A 14,235-nucleotide genomic window follows, 5' to 3' on the forward strand; every position below is an offset into this window, starting at 1 on the left:
TTATCTGTTGGTTAATTACTAGTTCATTAAAATATTTGCTTCTGTGCTGTCAATTTTTCTTTCTCTGCTCTACTATCCTTTATCTTTGCAGAAACAAATCTGTATGTATCTGTATTGGTTGCAGTCACATGTCAGTTACGGGCAAAGTTATTCTTTCTTGCATAGCCTTTCCAAACTATGAGGACTTAAGTAAAATGACAAAAATCTGTTTGGATTCTGTCAGAATCTTAATTATATAGGATTGCAAATATTTTTTGATGTTTGCATCTACTGCAAAACAAGAATAATCTAGAACATTATCAAAATACATTTCTAAGCACTGGAGCAAGAGATTAAATTGGCTGAAGTCTGGCATTTGGAATTTGTATGGGCATAATTGTAATTATAAGGGGTTTTCTCTGCTTAATTGAAGGCACTCCTCTGCAGAAATAAGAAAGCAATTTACTCTTCAACCAGGCTTTGCACAGTTCTGTCAACGAAGCTTAAGTTCCCCTGGCTTCTCTGGTCTTCACCTGGTAAGTTCTGGATGTACCTTCTTTACATAGGTTTGGCAACTACAATGCTTAGTGCTTTTGAGGTAAATTAAGTGATCTTCTTAAGCAGTCTTGCTTTCCATTGGCTTCTGTTGGAAGCTGTTAAAAAAAACCTCCCTGATGAGCTGAGGATATTACACATTTGAAAAAGCTGAGAATGGTCCTTAGAGCCTGAAATAGACAGTCTTTCTGCATCCTGCTGTTCACAAAAATTAGATGGTAAGTTTTGGAGTGTATTACATCCTTTCCTTGCTGGAAATATTCAGCTCCATCAAATAAATGCATTGTGTGGTGATCACAGATGATTTGCAAAAGGAGGTCAGTGAATAAAAAGGAAAAAAGACAGAGGCTCAGCTATCTTGGCTCAATACACAGTTTCCAGAACTAGAAGCAGAGTCAGCACACTGACCTGTTTTTCAGTGCTGTAGGGTAAGCTTGTTAAGTGAGAAATGCTGAAGTATGCCCTGATTTGCATAGATATAATTAAGTCAACTGTTAATGTCTCCAAATAATCTTCAGCCTTCCACATACAATTCCCCTCTGAAGAAGTCAGACCTTATATGACACAGACCTTATGACAAAGGGAAAAAATGCCAAATCTTTTAAATTGCCTTTAGTGAAGGTGTGTATTCTGCAAACATACTATGCTTTAAATAAAACTGGCCAAGATTTTTCATACTCTTCTTTTTACCCTTCTAATTTTTTCTTAGTTTTGTAAGACCCTGTAAGTAGAAGCAGTAAGTGTTTTTGTGCACCAGTGATTGTGAAAAATATAAAACACTAAATGTACGCGGTTACTTCCTGTGTGTCAGGGCCTCCCGCCACTACTCACTTCCTTAATCTGAAATGCTGTTGTGTTTTAACTTGTGCTTTGCGGTTATTCGCCCTGGGGAGGCTAGGTCCTTCTTCTATATGCAGACAACTGCTTTTGCTCTTGAGAAGCTTGATAACATTTCGCTTACCAAGTATTACGCCGTAGCTGCCATTTTGTGTGCTGTCACAATCTACATGCCTCTAACCCATCGTCCTTAAAAAGGTATGTTTGCAGTAATGATTTGTGGTATTTTCTGTAGAATAATGATTTTGCACAATTCTTAGATGTGTGAAAAGAAGCACTGGCTTCTCATTGAAACAGGATCTCTGTTTCCTTTGGTAACTTGCACCACTCTTTAGGGAGACCATTACCCTCAATCTGCATTTACCTTTTTCTCCATCCTTTTTCCATTCATGTCTGATTTACGATATCCAAAGGCACGCATTTCTAGTGATTAAATATTGTTATTAACATTTCAACTAGAGAAAGGCAGAAGATATAATGAAATAAGATGGATTTTACTTGTCAGAATGGAAAAGTGACTTCTGAAAGGAAGTGCGATGCTTAATCAAAAATTAGATTGTATTAAGCAAAAATATTTTGCATGCTAAACATTACATCTTCAGCACCTGAAAATATGTAATATGCTACTGTATACTTTAAGCTGGTTTACATAAATCTTCCATTATTTTATTTTTTAATATGTCTTCATTTTTATATACTAATATGCAATGTTTTACCCACTAGCAGTAGTTTGAGTGAACTTCAAGAATATTAAGCTGACAATTAATTAAAAATAAATAGCTGAGAAAGATCACTGCCAAGAAGTGTTGATGCAGGGTGGTCAGCACTACACTAGGAATAAACCAGAGGTAGTGCTTAACCTAAATATCTATTAACCAAAAGGTTTACTTGTTCAGCTGACTGCCTCATGGTTTGCTGAACTTATGGTCAGCTTTAGTTTTTCCCTTTGGATAAAAAAGAGCAAAGAAAGAGATTTTCCCAAAGATGTTTTCAGAGTATTCAATAAATTGCTTAAATGTACAGGCAGAGGGGTGAGTTAAGATATTTTATTTATGCAGAGACCAATACAGTTTCCCTATAAAGGGGAGCCTGGGGTGGGGGGGTGGAGGGATGGGGGTGGGATGGTTGGTTGTGTTCAAAGGTCTCTACTACATCTTTTGCAGTCGTATTTACCTCATCTGTGTTTTTTCAAAAGTTTAAAATTATTTGTTTCTCCTAGATGTTTTTAGCAGATTTCTTCTAAATATGCTTCACTTTCTTCAAAATGTTTCTGCATTTTTGTTAGATTAATAACTTCCTCACTTACAATTCCAGAACACTAATAAGGCTCCAAAACTCACACTTGCCACGATTTAGCTTTAACTCATCTTCCTATCTGCAGTGGTTGACGTGGCATATTATGTGTGAGCCATTTTAGTTCAGTGTTACCCAAAGCTTTGCCACTGTTGAGCACTTTTGTATGTTTCATAAACTGTGAAATTCCTCGTTGATCTATTGAGCTAAAATTTCTGGGTGTAACACTTACATGCAGAGGTCACTTAGTGCTCAGGTAAAAATCCTGTTAACTTTCTTGAGAGCCTTGCACAGGGACAACTCAGTAATAATGAGTGAAGGCTTCGGGAGTTTGGTCCACAGATTTTATTTGTGGAGAAGAACACTGGAGTATAAGGAGAATAGCTCCAGAATGCGTCTTGGATGAGACAGTAGCCACAGTAACACAGAATATAAAGGCAATGATGATATCAGGGACATTGGGTTCCTTATTTTTCCCACTCCTCATCAATCACACCACGGAGGTAGATTAGTTGATCTATGTTCAGACTATTTTTGGCTGACAGCTTCAGAAGGCAGTCATGTGAAAGGTATCTGGGCTGAGCAATTCATTGCAATCTCTGCTATTTACAGACAAGGATGATTTGATAGCTGTTTTGTTTGTTGTGGGTTTTTTTTGCTAGAATTCTTCCTTCTAGTAAGTAACTTATTCCAGTGCTGCTATTCTAATGCTCTAAATAGTTTTCTGTGCTCTCATTACACTGAGGTGTCCTTGGCCTTTTGGGAACTTACAGAACATAAACTATAGGCTTTCTAAAGCTGTAGCTTTTAGATCTATTTGTTACTTGTCAAGAAAATTGACAAGGCAAGATGCTGGTCTCCATACTCAACTGGGAAGTTGTTCTATTTTCTAAACACATATAGGCCATTTTGGTTGGCTATAGAGTAAGTAAAATAATTTTCAGTTTTATTTATGCATAGAATAACATTTACTTTTTAATATATGAAGGCACACTTACGTGTATGTGGAACATTTCTTAGGTACCATATCAAACAAGGTTTTCTGCCTCTATCTTTGAGAAGAAGCAGAGCCAGACAGCTTCAAACTGTGTATGAGTGACAGAGCTTGCTCTTGTTTAACTTTGTTTCGATTGAACATCCTGTGTAAGAGTGGCAGATGAAATATAACCAGATACAATGGCTCTCTATCAAGGTGCAATGCCATGTGTTGTAGAAATGGCGGATATCTAAAGTTTGCAAGAACAACTTCAGTAGTTTCATGTAATCTTTTGTGCAGTTACTGTACTAACCCTTGAAAAATCCAGTAAGTATGCAAACCAGTAACACCCAGAGACTGTAAATAATAATTTCTTCTTATTTGAGGTGGATCATGCCTGTAACCCTGGAGTCAAAAGCACACAGCATTTCTGTCCTGAATCTGACACAGCACCTCAAATGAGTGGCATCTTCATGGTGGCAGCCATGGTGCTTGTGGTTGGTCCTTAGCTCAGTATAACTCCTGAGAATTACTGCCTTGGCCTTGCTATTACTAGTGCCTTTTGTCACATGTGCTGTAGAGTCCATTGGCAGCTCCCTGCCAAGTGGTGCTGCTTGACTCTGTCATTTTGGTCACCTATACTTGTTGTTTCTACACTCTGCTGCCTTTTTCTAACTCTGATTGGTACCATGGATTGGACAAGGGGGACGGTGTGTGCTTTATGGGAATCTGGGTGAAGACATCTGAGAGCATCCAGGATCTATCTCAAGCAGCCCTCCTACCAGCGTCTAGGAAAGCTCAACTGTGAAAACAGGCATATATTTGGATTTAGGTGTAGTGCCTTCCATTTCTTCTTTGCATTTAAAAACTTATCTCTCATTTTTTAGCTAAATGTTTTGTTAGCAACTTTTCTCTGCATTAAATGATTCTAGGTGCAGTGGCGCTGTATATAATGTCAGAAGTCTGTTTCCTGTGTTTAGTGAATTATGGGATTATGACAAGAATTAAATAACTAAGCCTAGATTACACTATTAAGAAAAGACTTCTGTTGCTAAAATAAACCCCTCTTTATTTCTTTCATTAGCCTTCCTTTTATGACGCAGTAGACCCTGTAGATTTTGAAGGCTTCCTAATGACACGGCTGAACAACTTGGATTCAGAACTAGCACAGGAACTTGGTGACTTTCCTGAAGATGACTTGGACGTTATCTTTACACCCAAAGAGTGCAGGACTTTGCAACCCTCTATGCCAGAAGATGGGTAAGGAGACTTTCCTCTGAAGTGCTGCAAGTTTAAAAGTAGTTTTGAAGAAGCTGGCCCAGACACTTCACTCTTCCATCCGTTTAGCCATTATACACTTGCTGAACTTTAAACATTTGAACTTTGCCATTGATCATCTTAGACCTGTTTGCACACTTAAAATCATGCAAGCACTTAAGCAACTTGCTGAGATAGCTGGTAGCAGCTGAAGTGAGGTAGGCCTAAAAAACCAAAGAGTGAAGAAGGGCAGGAGGGTAGTATGTAAAATAATTTTGTGCTGTGATCCCAGAAGTGCAAGTTGATTCTGATCATGTAGTAAGCATAGAACTGAGGGGTTGTTTTGTTTTGGTTTTGCCAGTTAAATGTTATGTGGCATCAATCAGGTCACTAAGCATCTCTTTCTCAATACCTTTCTTGCTTAAATGGAAGGAAATAGTTCATACTTCACAAGTTTTGGGGAAAAAAGGATATGTTAATTTCTAGTGTAGGAGTCACTTGTGTTTTCAGGCTGACATTGATGAAATAGTTCCTCTATTTTCAACAATTTTTATATTAAAATAGGTAGTATATGTAGATACTGGTGTTTAGCTATCCTGGAAATATTTAAACTGATTTGATAAACAGGCAAACTACGGGCAATAGATTTTTTCTGAATGGGAAGAAAGGATGCATTGGGTAGTTTTCTACTGTGGTTTCACAGAGTCCTATGCCTTGTATACAAAATTATTTTCAGGGGTTGTTTAGCTGTAAATAGAACCTTCAAGTAGAACCACAAAGGCCTACTGAGTTTTTCAAGCAGTAACAGTCAGATAAAGTGAAGTTGGCACCAGTTTAGCTCCAACTGTGTTAGGGACTGGGGAGGCAGGTGGTGTTGTCTCCTTTCAGTGGAGTCAGGAGATGAATGGCACAGTCTACATTCTTTGCTGTGCTGAACCTAAATAGGGAAGGGACAAACAGGCTTAGCTTAGTGTTCTGGCTCAGAGGGTAGACCTGCATCCCACTCTGTTCCTGCAAAAGTTGTTACAGCCTAATTTATACCAGCCAGCCGTATAAACTAGAGCCCTATACAAAAGTGGTATTTTTTCAGTGTTTCTGCTTAACATACCAAAGACAATAAGACTAAGCAGGAATCACAGTGTATATTATTTTTGCCAGCTGTGGATGAGCTGAAACCTTTAAAAAAGGTTTCAGCCTGCAAGTTCGCTGTAGGCATCTCTCAGGAAGTTCAGGAGAGAAAAGACCGTAGAGACCAGGTGCCATGCTAGGTCACCTGAGAACTCTTTCAATCATACAGCCCCTAGGGGATTTTTGTAACTTTTGCACAAAAGGTGATTTTCACTTGAAATTATTAATAGGAAATGAACCTACTGTTAGAAAATATTCAAATATTTAGAATTAGTTCTTTTTTTCCTCTCGATTGGGAAGAAAGAATGGGTGTGGGAGACAGTGAATATTTTTATGTTTGAAGTTCCCATTTTTTTTTAATGATGGACGAAAATAGTAAAAAATTATCTCACTTTCGAATGAGACTTTTAAGGTGAGATGACCATTTCTCCCCTCTTTCCAAGGTTACCTCCCAGCATGACTGCATTTTAACCCAGCAGTAATGTATTTGTTTTTCCAGTAGGACAATGTGTAGACTCATAGTGTACAATCAGGCTTAGGCCTGATTTGCACCACAGTGACATGAGGGATTTTGTAAGGAGTCTCTAGCAAATCTCAAGTAGTTAATACTAACAAATACGCTTTCAGCAGATTTATTTTTTTTTACACAGCAGCTTCCCATTTAGCCGTTCACACTGCCATGATCAATATTAGTGCTTTCACCAGAAATGCTCATCAAGGATGCCAGGACGTGTTAGGGAAGATGAGAGCACAGGACAGGCATGCACTGAAGACAGGCCCGCAGGCAATGCAGTCCATGGTGTCTTCTGGCACTGAGAGCAGGAAACAGATACCACCAACTAAACTGGGTTAACCTGCCTGCTTGCAAACATACATCCACCTGAACCAGATGCAGGAAGTGAACATGTGCTGCATCAGTCCACTGGTGAAGGGGGCACACAGCAGCCTGGTATCAGCCCAGGCTCCATCCTCCACTGTTACCCAGTGTCGGCAATCGGTTGCAAATCTTCAGTTCTGGGTGGCAAGTGCTAAAAAATATCATACCTTTCACCCATTCCTGCATTGCATGTGTATCCTACTCTTTTAATCACTTGGATCAGAGGACTAAAAAAGTGATTTTATCACAGGTGCCTAAAATTTTTTAGAATAGGGGTACGGAAATTATGCTACAACATCATGACAACAAATTGATGGATATCGACTTTGGCTTATAATCACGGAATCATAGAATCACTTAGGTTGGAAAAGACCTTCTAGATCATCAAGTCAAACCATTAATCCTACTCTACCAAGTCCAGCACTAAGCCATATTCCCTAATGTTTCAGTTCCCATCAGTATCAGGTCTATCAGACAGCACTGAAGACTGCATACTTTAAACGAGACTTAATTGAAAAAATAATAAAATTATATTATAAATATGCAATCAGAAATATAATTAGAAAATTAGAATGTTCTTCATTTCTATGAGAAAAAAATATATATAAAAACATACAAGAGACACTGTATTTGCAGGAGTCCAGGAGCTGCGGCTTCCGGAAAAATCTCCCTATGGTGATACGAGAGAATGTATGTTGAGACTTGTTATCATGTTTTAAAAATCACAAAGATGGGTATCTGGTATAATTTCTTTTACTTTGCTGTGTTTTGTGGCAACATTCCTCTTACCCCTTCATGAATGCACAGTCTGCCAAGTGGTTACCTCTGTTAAATGTGTGTTTGTTAATTTATAAGTACAGTAACAAAAACCTTCAACAGGGAAGTAATGCGGTACACATAATTTTCTAAAACTCAAACAATAGTTTAGCAGTGAAATAAATATTTAGAAGAGGACTAATAGAGAGGCCTTTATCTGAACAGCATGTTTAGATAAATTTCTTTGCCCTGAAGGTGTGACATAGGTAGTAAAATATTTACAATATATTGCTTTTTCCCCAGGGTTGAACTAGACTCACATGTCAGAGACTGTGTTCACACGTATCTTCGGGAGTGGCTGATTGTGAATCGAAAGTAAGCTATATATAAATAATTAGATAAACTAAATAAAATATAAAATAAATTGCATATTATTTGTCAGAGAGGAGATGAATGCTGTTATAACAGAGATAAAGATTTTCTCCTCCATGCCCTGAAAATCCAACAAGAACTGATTTCTAATGGTGTCTGAGAATGAAACAGAGTGCTAGCAGCTAAAAAAACAAGGCTTATGGGCTTTCCCAGCAGTGACTGATTGTATTCATAGGATTATTAGTGTGACATTCACCTTGACTATTTTACATCAGTACATGATTTCTGCATTTGTGGTCAATGTAATTCAACACATAAAGTTGGACCTGTAGTCATTAGAAGTTATTTAATTTAATTTAACTTAATTTAATTTCCTTGGATTTTATTTTATAATTTCATTTCATATATTAAATGTGAAGGGAGCTCTCAGTGCTTTCTGAGTGAGGGTGTGTGTTCCCAGACTCTCAGCCATTCACTGTGCTGTTAGAGCTTGTCTCCTCCCTCAGTACCCCCTCCTGTTCATCAGAAATAGATTTTCAGCTCTGTCTTTCTGTGCCAGTTCCCATACATCCCCTCTTTGCTCATGGCCTGCTCTGGAGAAGTAGTAGTAGCAGTTGATGGTAGAGTGCTTGCATATTTGCTGTCATTTCATTGTGCCCCCTGTACCTGCCCTTGCTACTCTCTGTTTTTCTGACCTGATATACATCAGCAATCAGTGCATTACGGGTTGACTCCTGGTGACTGTAAAGGAATTGCATTCCTTAATTGTGAGCCTCATGCAGGGGCAGAGGAGCTACTGAGGCATACTAGGATACTTCCTCTGGGGGTGCTGATGAAACTGATTGAGTTCTCAGAAGTGTTCCACAGTGAGTCACTGAAAACACGCTAGTGGGTTTGGCAGGCTCTCCACCTGCAGTGCTCAGAGCTGAGGCGCTAGGTCTGTCACCAGCTTGGTTCTGAGAGCTGTTAAGTCATCATGCAGCTTACTTTGTGCACGAGCAGGGAGCCAGCAGTAATGCAGGTGTGGAGAAAAACAGAACATAGCAGATTTTCCACTTGCTTGTGCTTATAGAAATGCGAACTAAGCTGTAGAAATACTCATGTATGAAAAGATTTGTCATATGTTTTACTATTTTGTTCACTTAGATAAGGCAAATTTGCATTCAAAAACTTTATTGAGCAGTTGAGTTGCAGTAAATTATGAAGAGCCCTGCCAGAGAGCTAAGCTTTGCTGACTGGCTAACAAAGCAAGCAAGTTATAAAAAATTGTAAAGAACAAGACAGTATAAAAGATGCTGCAGTGCCACAGAAACCAGTGCCAGATTGTTACTGGGAGTCGCATGTTATGCTTGGACACTATTTTCCAAACATACATGAGAGGAAGAAAGATGTTAAGAGAGAAGTGGGGAAAAGTAGTCATAGAAAGCTTTCCATTATTTTGGTAAAGGCTGGGAAAACTGTAGTTGCCTACTTGAGAGACAAAGACTCATAGGACAGCTTGCTAAACGTATGATCTGGTGAGCTATGGGTGAGATGAGTGTGTAAGTGATTTTCATCCGTTCAGAGATGTGAAAGTTCAGAACAAGAGATAGAAGAGTCTTCAGTGGGTGGCATGAGCAGAGGTAGTCCTAGCACCCCAGGGCAGAGGCAGATGTGATAAAGGACTGAACATAGCTGAAGAGTTTGTGTGTTTTTGCCAGGGGCAGAATGAGAGAGTTGTTCCTGTGCTTGTCAGTTTCTCCTTTCAGTTGTCCTTTGTTAGTTTTCTTCATCCCCTTAATTCAGTGTGTGGCCATTATCTCGACATGTGTGCTAAAACCAGGCTTTGCCTCTTGGTGAGTTTTAATTGCTACCAAGCTTTAAAAGATAAATAAACAGTGTAACTAAATTTTCAGGGAATACTTCAGAGGAAAGGCATCTTTAGTGTAGCTTGTATACAGCAGGGAAAGTGTGATTTCAGGTACATACATTTCTTCGTGAATCATCTGTTTGCCACCAGAGGTAGTGAAAAATAATCAACAAAACTTCTTTGGGAGGCTGAAATGTCTTAAAGTAAACTTGTGCAGAATTTCTGTCTTTCATTCTGTGTGATTAAGACAGCTACAAAATAAGGTCATGTCCAAGGAGAGCTGGGATTGTCGCTTTTATGACTTCAGTTTTCAATTGCAGTGAACTGGTAAATGATTAAAATGCAAACAATTAAAATTGAAACACATCAGAGCATCTAATTCAGTGACTCCCAAAAGTAATAAAAAGGTGTCTCCCTGATCAATGATTGCTTATCCCATAGGGCATCTTTAGGAAAGTACTGAGATGTTTACATGTTGCTTTGGGAGTGCTATGGGAAGGAAAATTAAGTATGATACTGTAACTAAGGAGGCTGATTGCAAGAAGACCATCAGAGGATCTAGCAACTTGCATAATGAAGTTGAAGAAATTGAGCTCTGGATACACCTGGTGTCTTTTTTCAGGGTTCTTGCTGGCTTTTTCCATCTGTCACAAAAACTTTAAATGGGTACCCTTCTGCAACATTTTGAGAAGTTGCCAGCAGAGAGGGTTACATTGTGCCATAGCAATATCCCTCTTCAAAAACAGGCACTGTAGACTGTTTTATGTGATTAACTTGGCGTATCAGTTAGGTCCAGGACAAGAGCAGTAAGCTTCTTGATATATAATTGCAGGAGCAAAAAACCAGCCAAGAGATAAAGAGATCCAAATTCATGTTCTTAAGGTCACTGAAATAATCACTGTGTCTGATGAGGAGATCAGAGCTGAAATTGCACCTTGGCCAGGTTTTGCTGATGTCTCAGGCTCACAGTCTATGCAAAAGCTACCTGAATGTAGCTTTCCTTAATATACATAATAAAGTTGCAGCGGTGTGATAAAACAGTGTTGTGAAATGTCATATTTTTGCATAAAAGCTGTGTTACACTGCTTTTTTGCACAAAAATGTTTCCAGTTGTTTTATAGTTTTATACATCTGTCTTTTCTGTTTTACTTTGCCCTTAACTCCTTGGTGTGCAATCCTGACTTCCTCGGGCTTCTCTGTGAAAGGAACCAAGGGAATCCAGATACTTGTAGCCTGAAAAACAAAGGATCCCGAAAAGATTTTCACAAGACACTTCAAAAACAGACATTTGAATCAGAAACGTTGGATTCCAGTGATGCAAACTTTCAGGTACATTTTTTTCACTTTGGGAAGAGTGACCAGACATAGCAGCTTTTCTCAAAGGAAGTGTTCCAGGATGTCTGTAATGGCATCAAGCTGGGCCCCATGCTTGCCATTAAGCATGTCATGGCAGAGGTGGCGTTAGGGCCCTCTCTGCCAGACAAGCGAGTGCACTTCACGACACCCCACTGCCCAAGCCACAGCTCACCGTTTCGTTGTTTTCCAACAGGTGGGGCCCCGACACGTCCAGGTGCTCCCTGAGGAGGCCTCGAGGACAACCCTTGCCTCCTGTGACTTTGACCTGCGCAGCCTGCAGCCGGACCCCCGCCTCGAAAACCTGCTGCGGCAGCTCAGCACCGAGGAGTTCGAGAGGCAGAACGAGGAGGCACGGCGCACCAACCGGCACGCCGAGCTCCTCGCCCTCTACCCCTCCGTGGAGGAGGTAGGTGAGCTTGGGGGCTGACTGGCCCACTAGCCTTCCTGTGCTGGCTCTCCAGCACTTTTAAGGTTAAAGGGGCACTGAGATTGCAAAACAGGGGTTAAGTCCTGAATACTTTTCCTTTGGATAATAACACGATAAAAGCATGTAACCATGGGCTTCTGTCAGCTATCTTGAGCTATCCTGTCATCACTTGGAGGGTTGTACTCACACTCATGGTGTTGCCCCAAGTTCTGTTACACTTGCCTCAGTGAGAATCAAGCCCTGTGCTGGTGATATGGTTGTGTCAGGGTGTTACCCTTTACGTAACACTTGCTTGAGGGCGAGAAGTGTAAATATTCAGTAATGTGGCGGTGTAAATATTTAGTAAATGACAGATGGGGGTCAGAGGTGTAAATATTCAGAAATATAATTTTTTTTTCTTTCCTCTCTGAAGAGATAAAATGCCCACTCAGTAGAGGAAGGTGTTAGTCTGTAGCAGAGGCCAAATAAACATCACATAAAGGTTTTATTTAAGTATGTAAATTTACAGTTGTTTTAACTGAGTATGACTAGAACAGCTTTTTACTGATAGGAAGATGCAGTGGAGATACGGCCGGTACCAGATCGGCCAAAGGAACATCTGGGCAACAGGATTTTGGTGAAGCTGCAGACTCTAAAGTAAGTATCCTTCACAGGCCTCACTCTCCATTCCTCAGTTCACGGCAGTGTATGCTGCTGACCCTGCTGCACCACTGCAGGCATCCTGTCCAGCAACTGTTTGCATGCTTCCTTGTTCTTTCTTCGTGTAGCAAAGGACTATTTCTTTCTACTATTACAGAAGTCTTTAACTTGTCAGGATGAAAAGGAGATGGGAAGGAGCCCAAACTTTGTGTTTCCAACAAACTAAATTGGTCTCCATACACTCTACAGTTGAAAAACAGAAAAGAAAAAAAATCAATAAAAATATGACAATTTTTAACTGGTATCTGAGACCACCTTTCTGAAAAATTTAGAAAATATTTTGCATGCATTTTAATTCCCTTCTTTTTCTCTTGAAATCATCTAATAAAATGCTCTAACAAAAAAAAACCTACAGGGTTTCAGAGTTTAAGTGTGGAACTAAATATTTCTAATGGAGTTGCAAGTAAAAATATAGCCCTTTCATTGTTTTTATTGCACAGTCAAAAGACTGCAGTATTAATCAGTGTCCTATGTATCTTTCCTTAGATTTGATATAGAGATCGAACCTTTGTTTGCATGCATAGCTCTCTATGATATAAAAGAAAGAAAAAAGGTAAGTGTGCATGTAGTATTTGTTCAGTTGGCTTGGGTTTTCATCTCTAGAGTAATAATTTACAAAAAACATACTGCTTTTTCACACATGCAGTCTGATCCAGAATTCTTTTTATTCAGTCAAAGTCACGTGCTTGCAGTTGTTTTATTTTCTAGTTCTAGTTACTACTTTTGACATTTTAACATAAAATTTGAGGCATTTCTGTTTTGCCATACATTTTAATTCATTTTTCTTTTCAAGATCTCAGAAAATTTTCATTGTGACCTCAACCCTGATTCATTAAGAGGATTCTTGCGTTCTCATACACCCTCCGTTGACTTGTCTAGTCAAGCAAGATCAGCTGTATTTTCTGTCACTTATCCGTCTTCGGATATATACCTAGTAATAAAGGTATGTTACAGGGGTACTTCAGCATCATCCCTATGCTCTGGTTGCACTAAGTATTTAAAATTTCCTCTCTCTACCTAAAGGAAATTCACAGTAAGGTGAAATAAGCCATTTTAAAAACTTGCCATTACATTACGTGGAGATTTTGTGGCAGCGGATTAGTGCATTTTGTAAAATTTTGTTTATTTAATCTTGAAATTGAGTTAGCCTGAACCACTTCATTTGGAATGTGTTAATTTTCCTGTATTAATTTCAGAGAAAATGCAGTAGTACCTGATTTACAGTGTTGTCACATATGCATTTTCTGTTTTCTGACAAACCAGATGGAAAACTAGTAGAACATTTAGTATTGGTTAATCCATAAAGACAGTTTTAACGATTTCTGTGTTGTGCATTTTAGGCAGTCTTTTTGTATTGCTAGAGAAGCAGTATCTTACTGGTTGAGTGGTATTTTTTGTTTACGGGTGTCTTGTTTTACTGCTTTTTGTAGATAGAAAAAGTGCTTCAGCAAGGAGAAATTGGAGACTGTGCAGAACCCTACACAGTTCTTAAAGAAAGTGAGGCTGGCAAGGTAAGTAAATAGCTATAGGAGTGTTTGGATCAAAAAATGCATGCACAGCAAAACACAGAGAAAGAACAGATCCTTCAGAAAAGCACAGAATGCCAAGAATATTAAGGACAAAACCAGAGGGTGCATCCCTGGTGCAAGCACTCTGGTGTCTGTGACCAATAGGAAGAAGTCATGAGAAGACAAGGTACGCTTTCATTACTGACCCCTTTCAAAATCAATGCGGATGAAGTGCTGAGTCACAAAGCAGACAGGGGCGAGCAAAGGAGATGATAATGCAATGTGGAGTTAGCGGAAATATTTGTACCACAGAGACATTGTATTGATTTGGGTGGACAAACAACCTGCTAACCTGCTGTGGTATGT

General features: G+C 39.2%; 1 protein-coding gene across 1 annotated transcript in view; it reads left to right on the plus strand.

The window, feature by feature from the left end:
* The first annotated feature begins 416 nt into the window (after nt 1-416).
* Nucleotides 417-14,235, plus strand: part of DOCK8 (dedicator of cytokinesis 8) — a 69,017-nt gene continuing 55,198 nt past the window's right edge. Inside the window, exons 1-9 of the mRNA XM_051642074.1 lie at nt 417-515; nt 4,725-4,900; nt 7,962-8,033; nt 11,085-11,208; nt 11,429-11,641; nt 12,213-12,298; nt 12,848-12,914; nt 13,155-13,304; nt 13,792-13,872. Coding sequence (XP_051498034.1) covers nt 4,773-4,900; nt 7,962-8,033; nt 11,085-11,208; nt 11,429-11,641; nt 12,213-12,298; nt 12,848-12,914; nt 13,155-13,304; nt 13,792-13,872 — 921 coding nt within the window. The 5' untranslated portion in view covers nt 417-515; nt 4,725-4,772. The remainder of the gene's footprint in view (nt 516-4,724; nt 4,901-7,961; nt 8,034-11,084; nt 11,209-11,428; nt 11,642-12,212; nt 12,299-12,847; nt 12,915-13,154; nt 13,305-13,791; nt 13,873-14,235) is intronic.

Source organism: Apus apus, chromosome Z (genome assembly GCF_020740795.1).
Source record: "Apus apus isolate bApuApu2 chromosome Z, bApuApu2.pri.cur, whole genome shotgun sequence".
Taxonomy (NCBI): Eukaryota; Metazoa; Chordata; class Aves; order Apodiformes; family Apodidae; genus Apus; species Apus apus.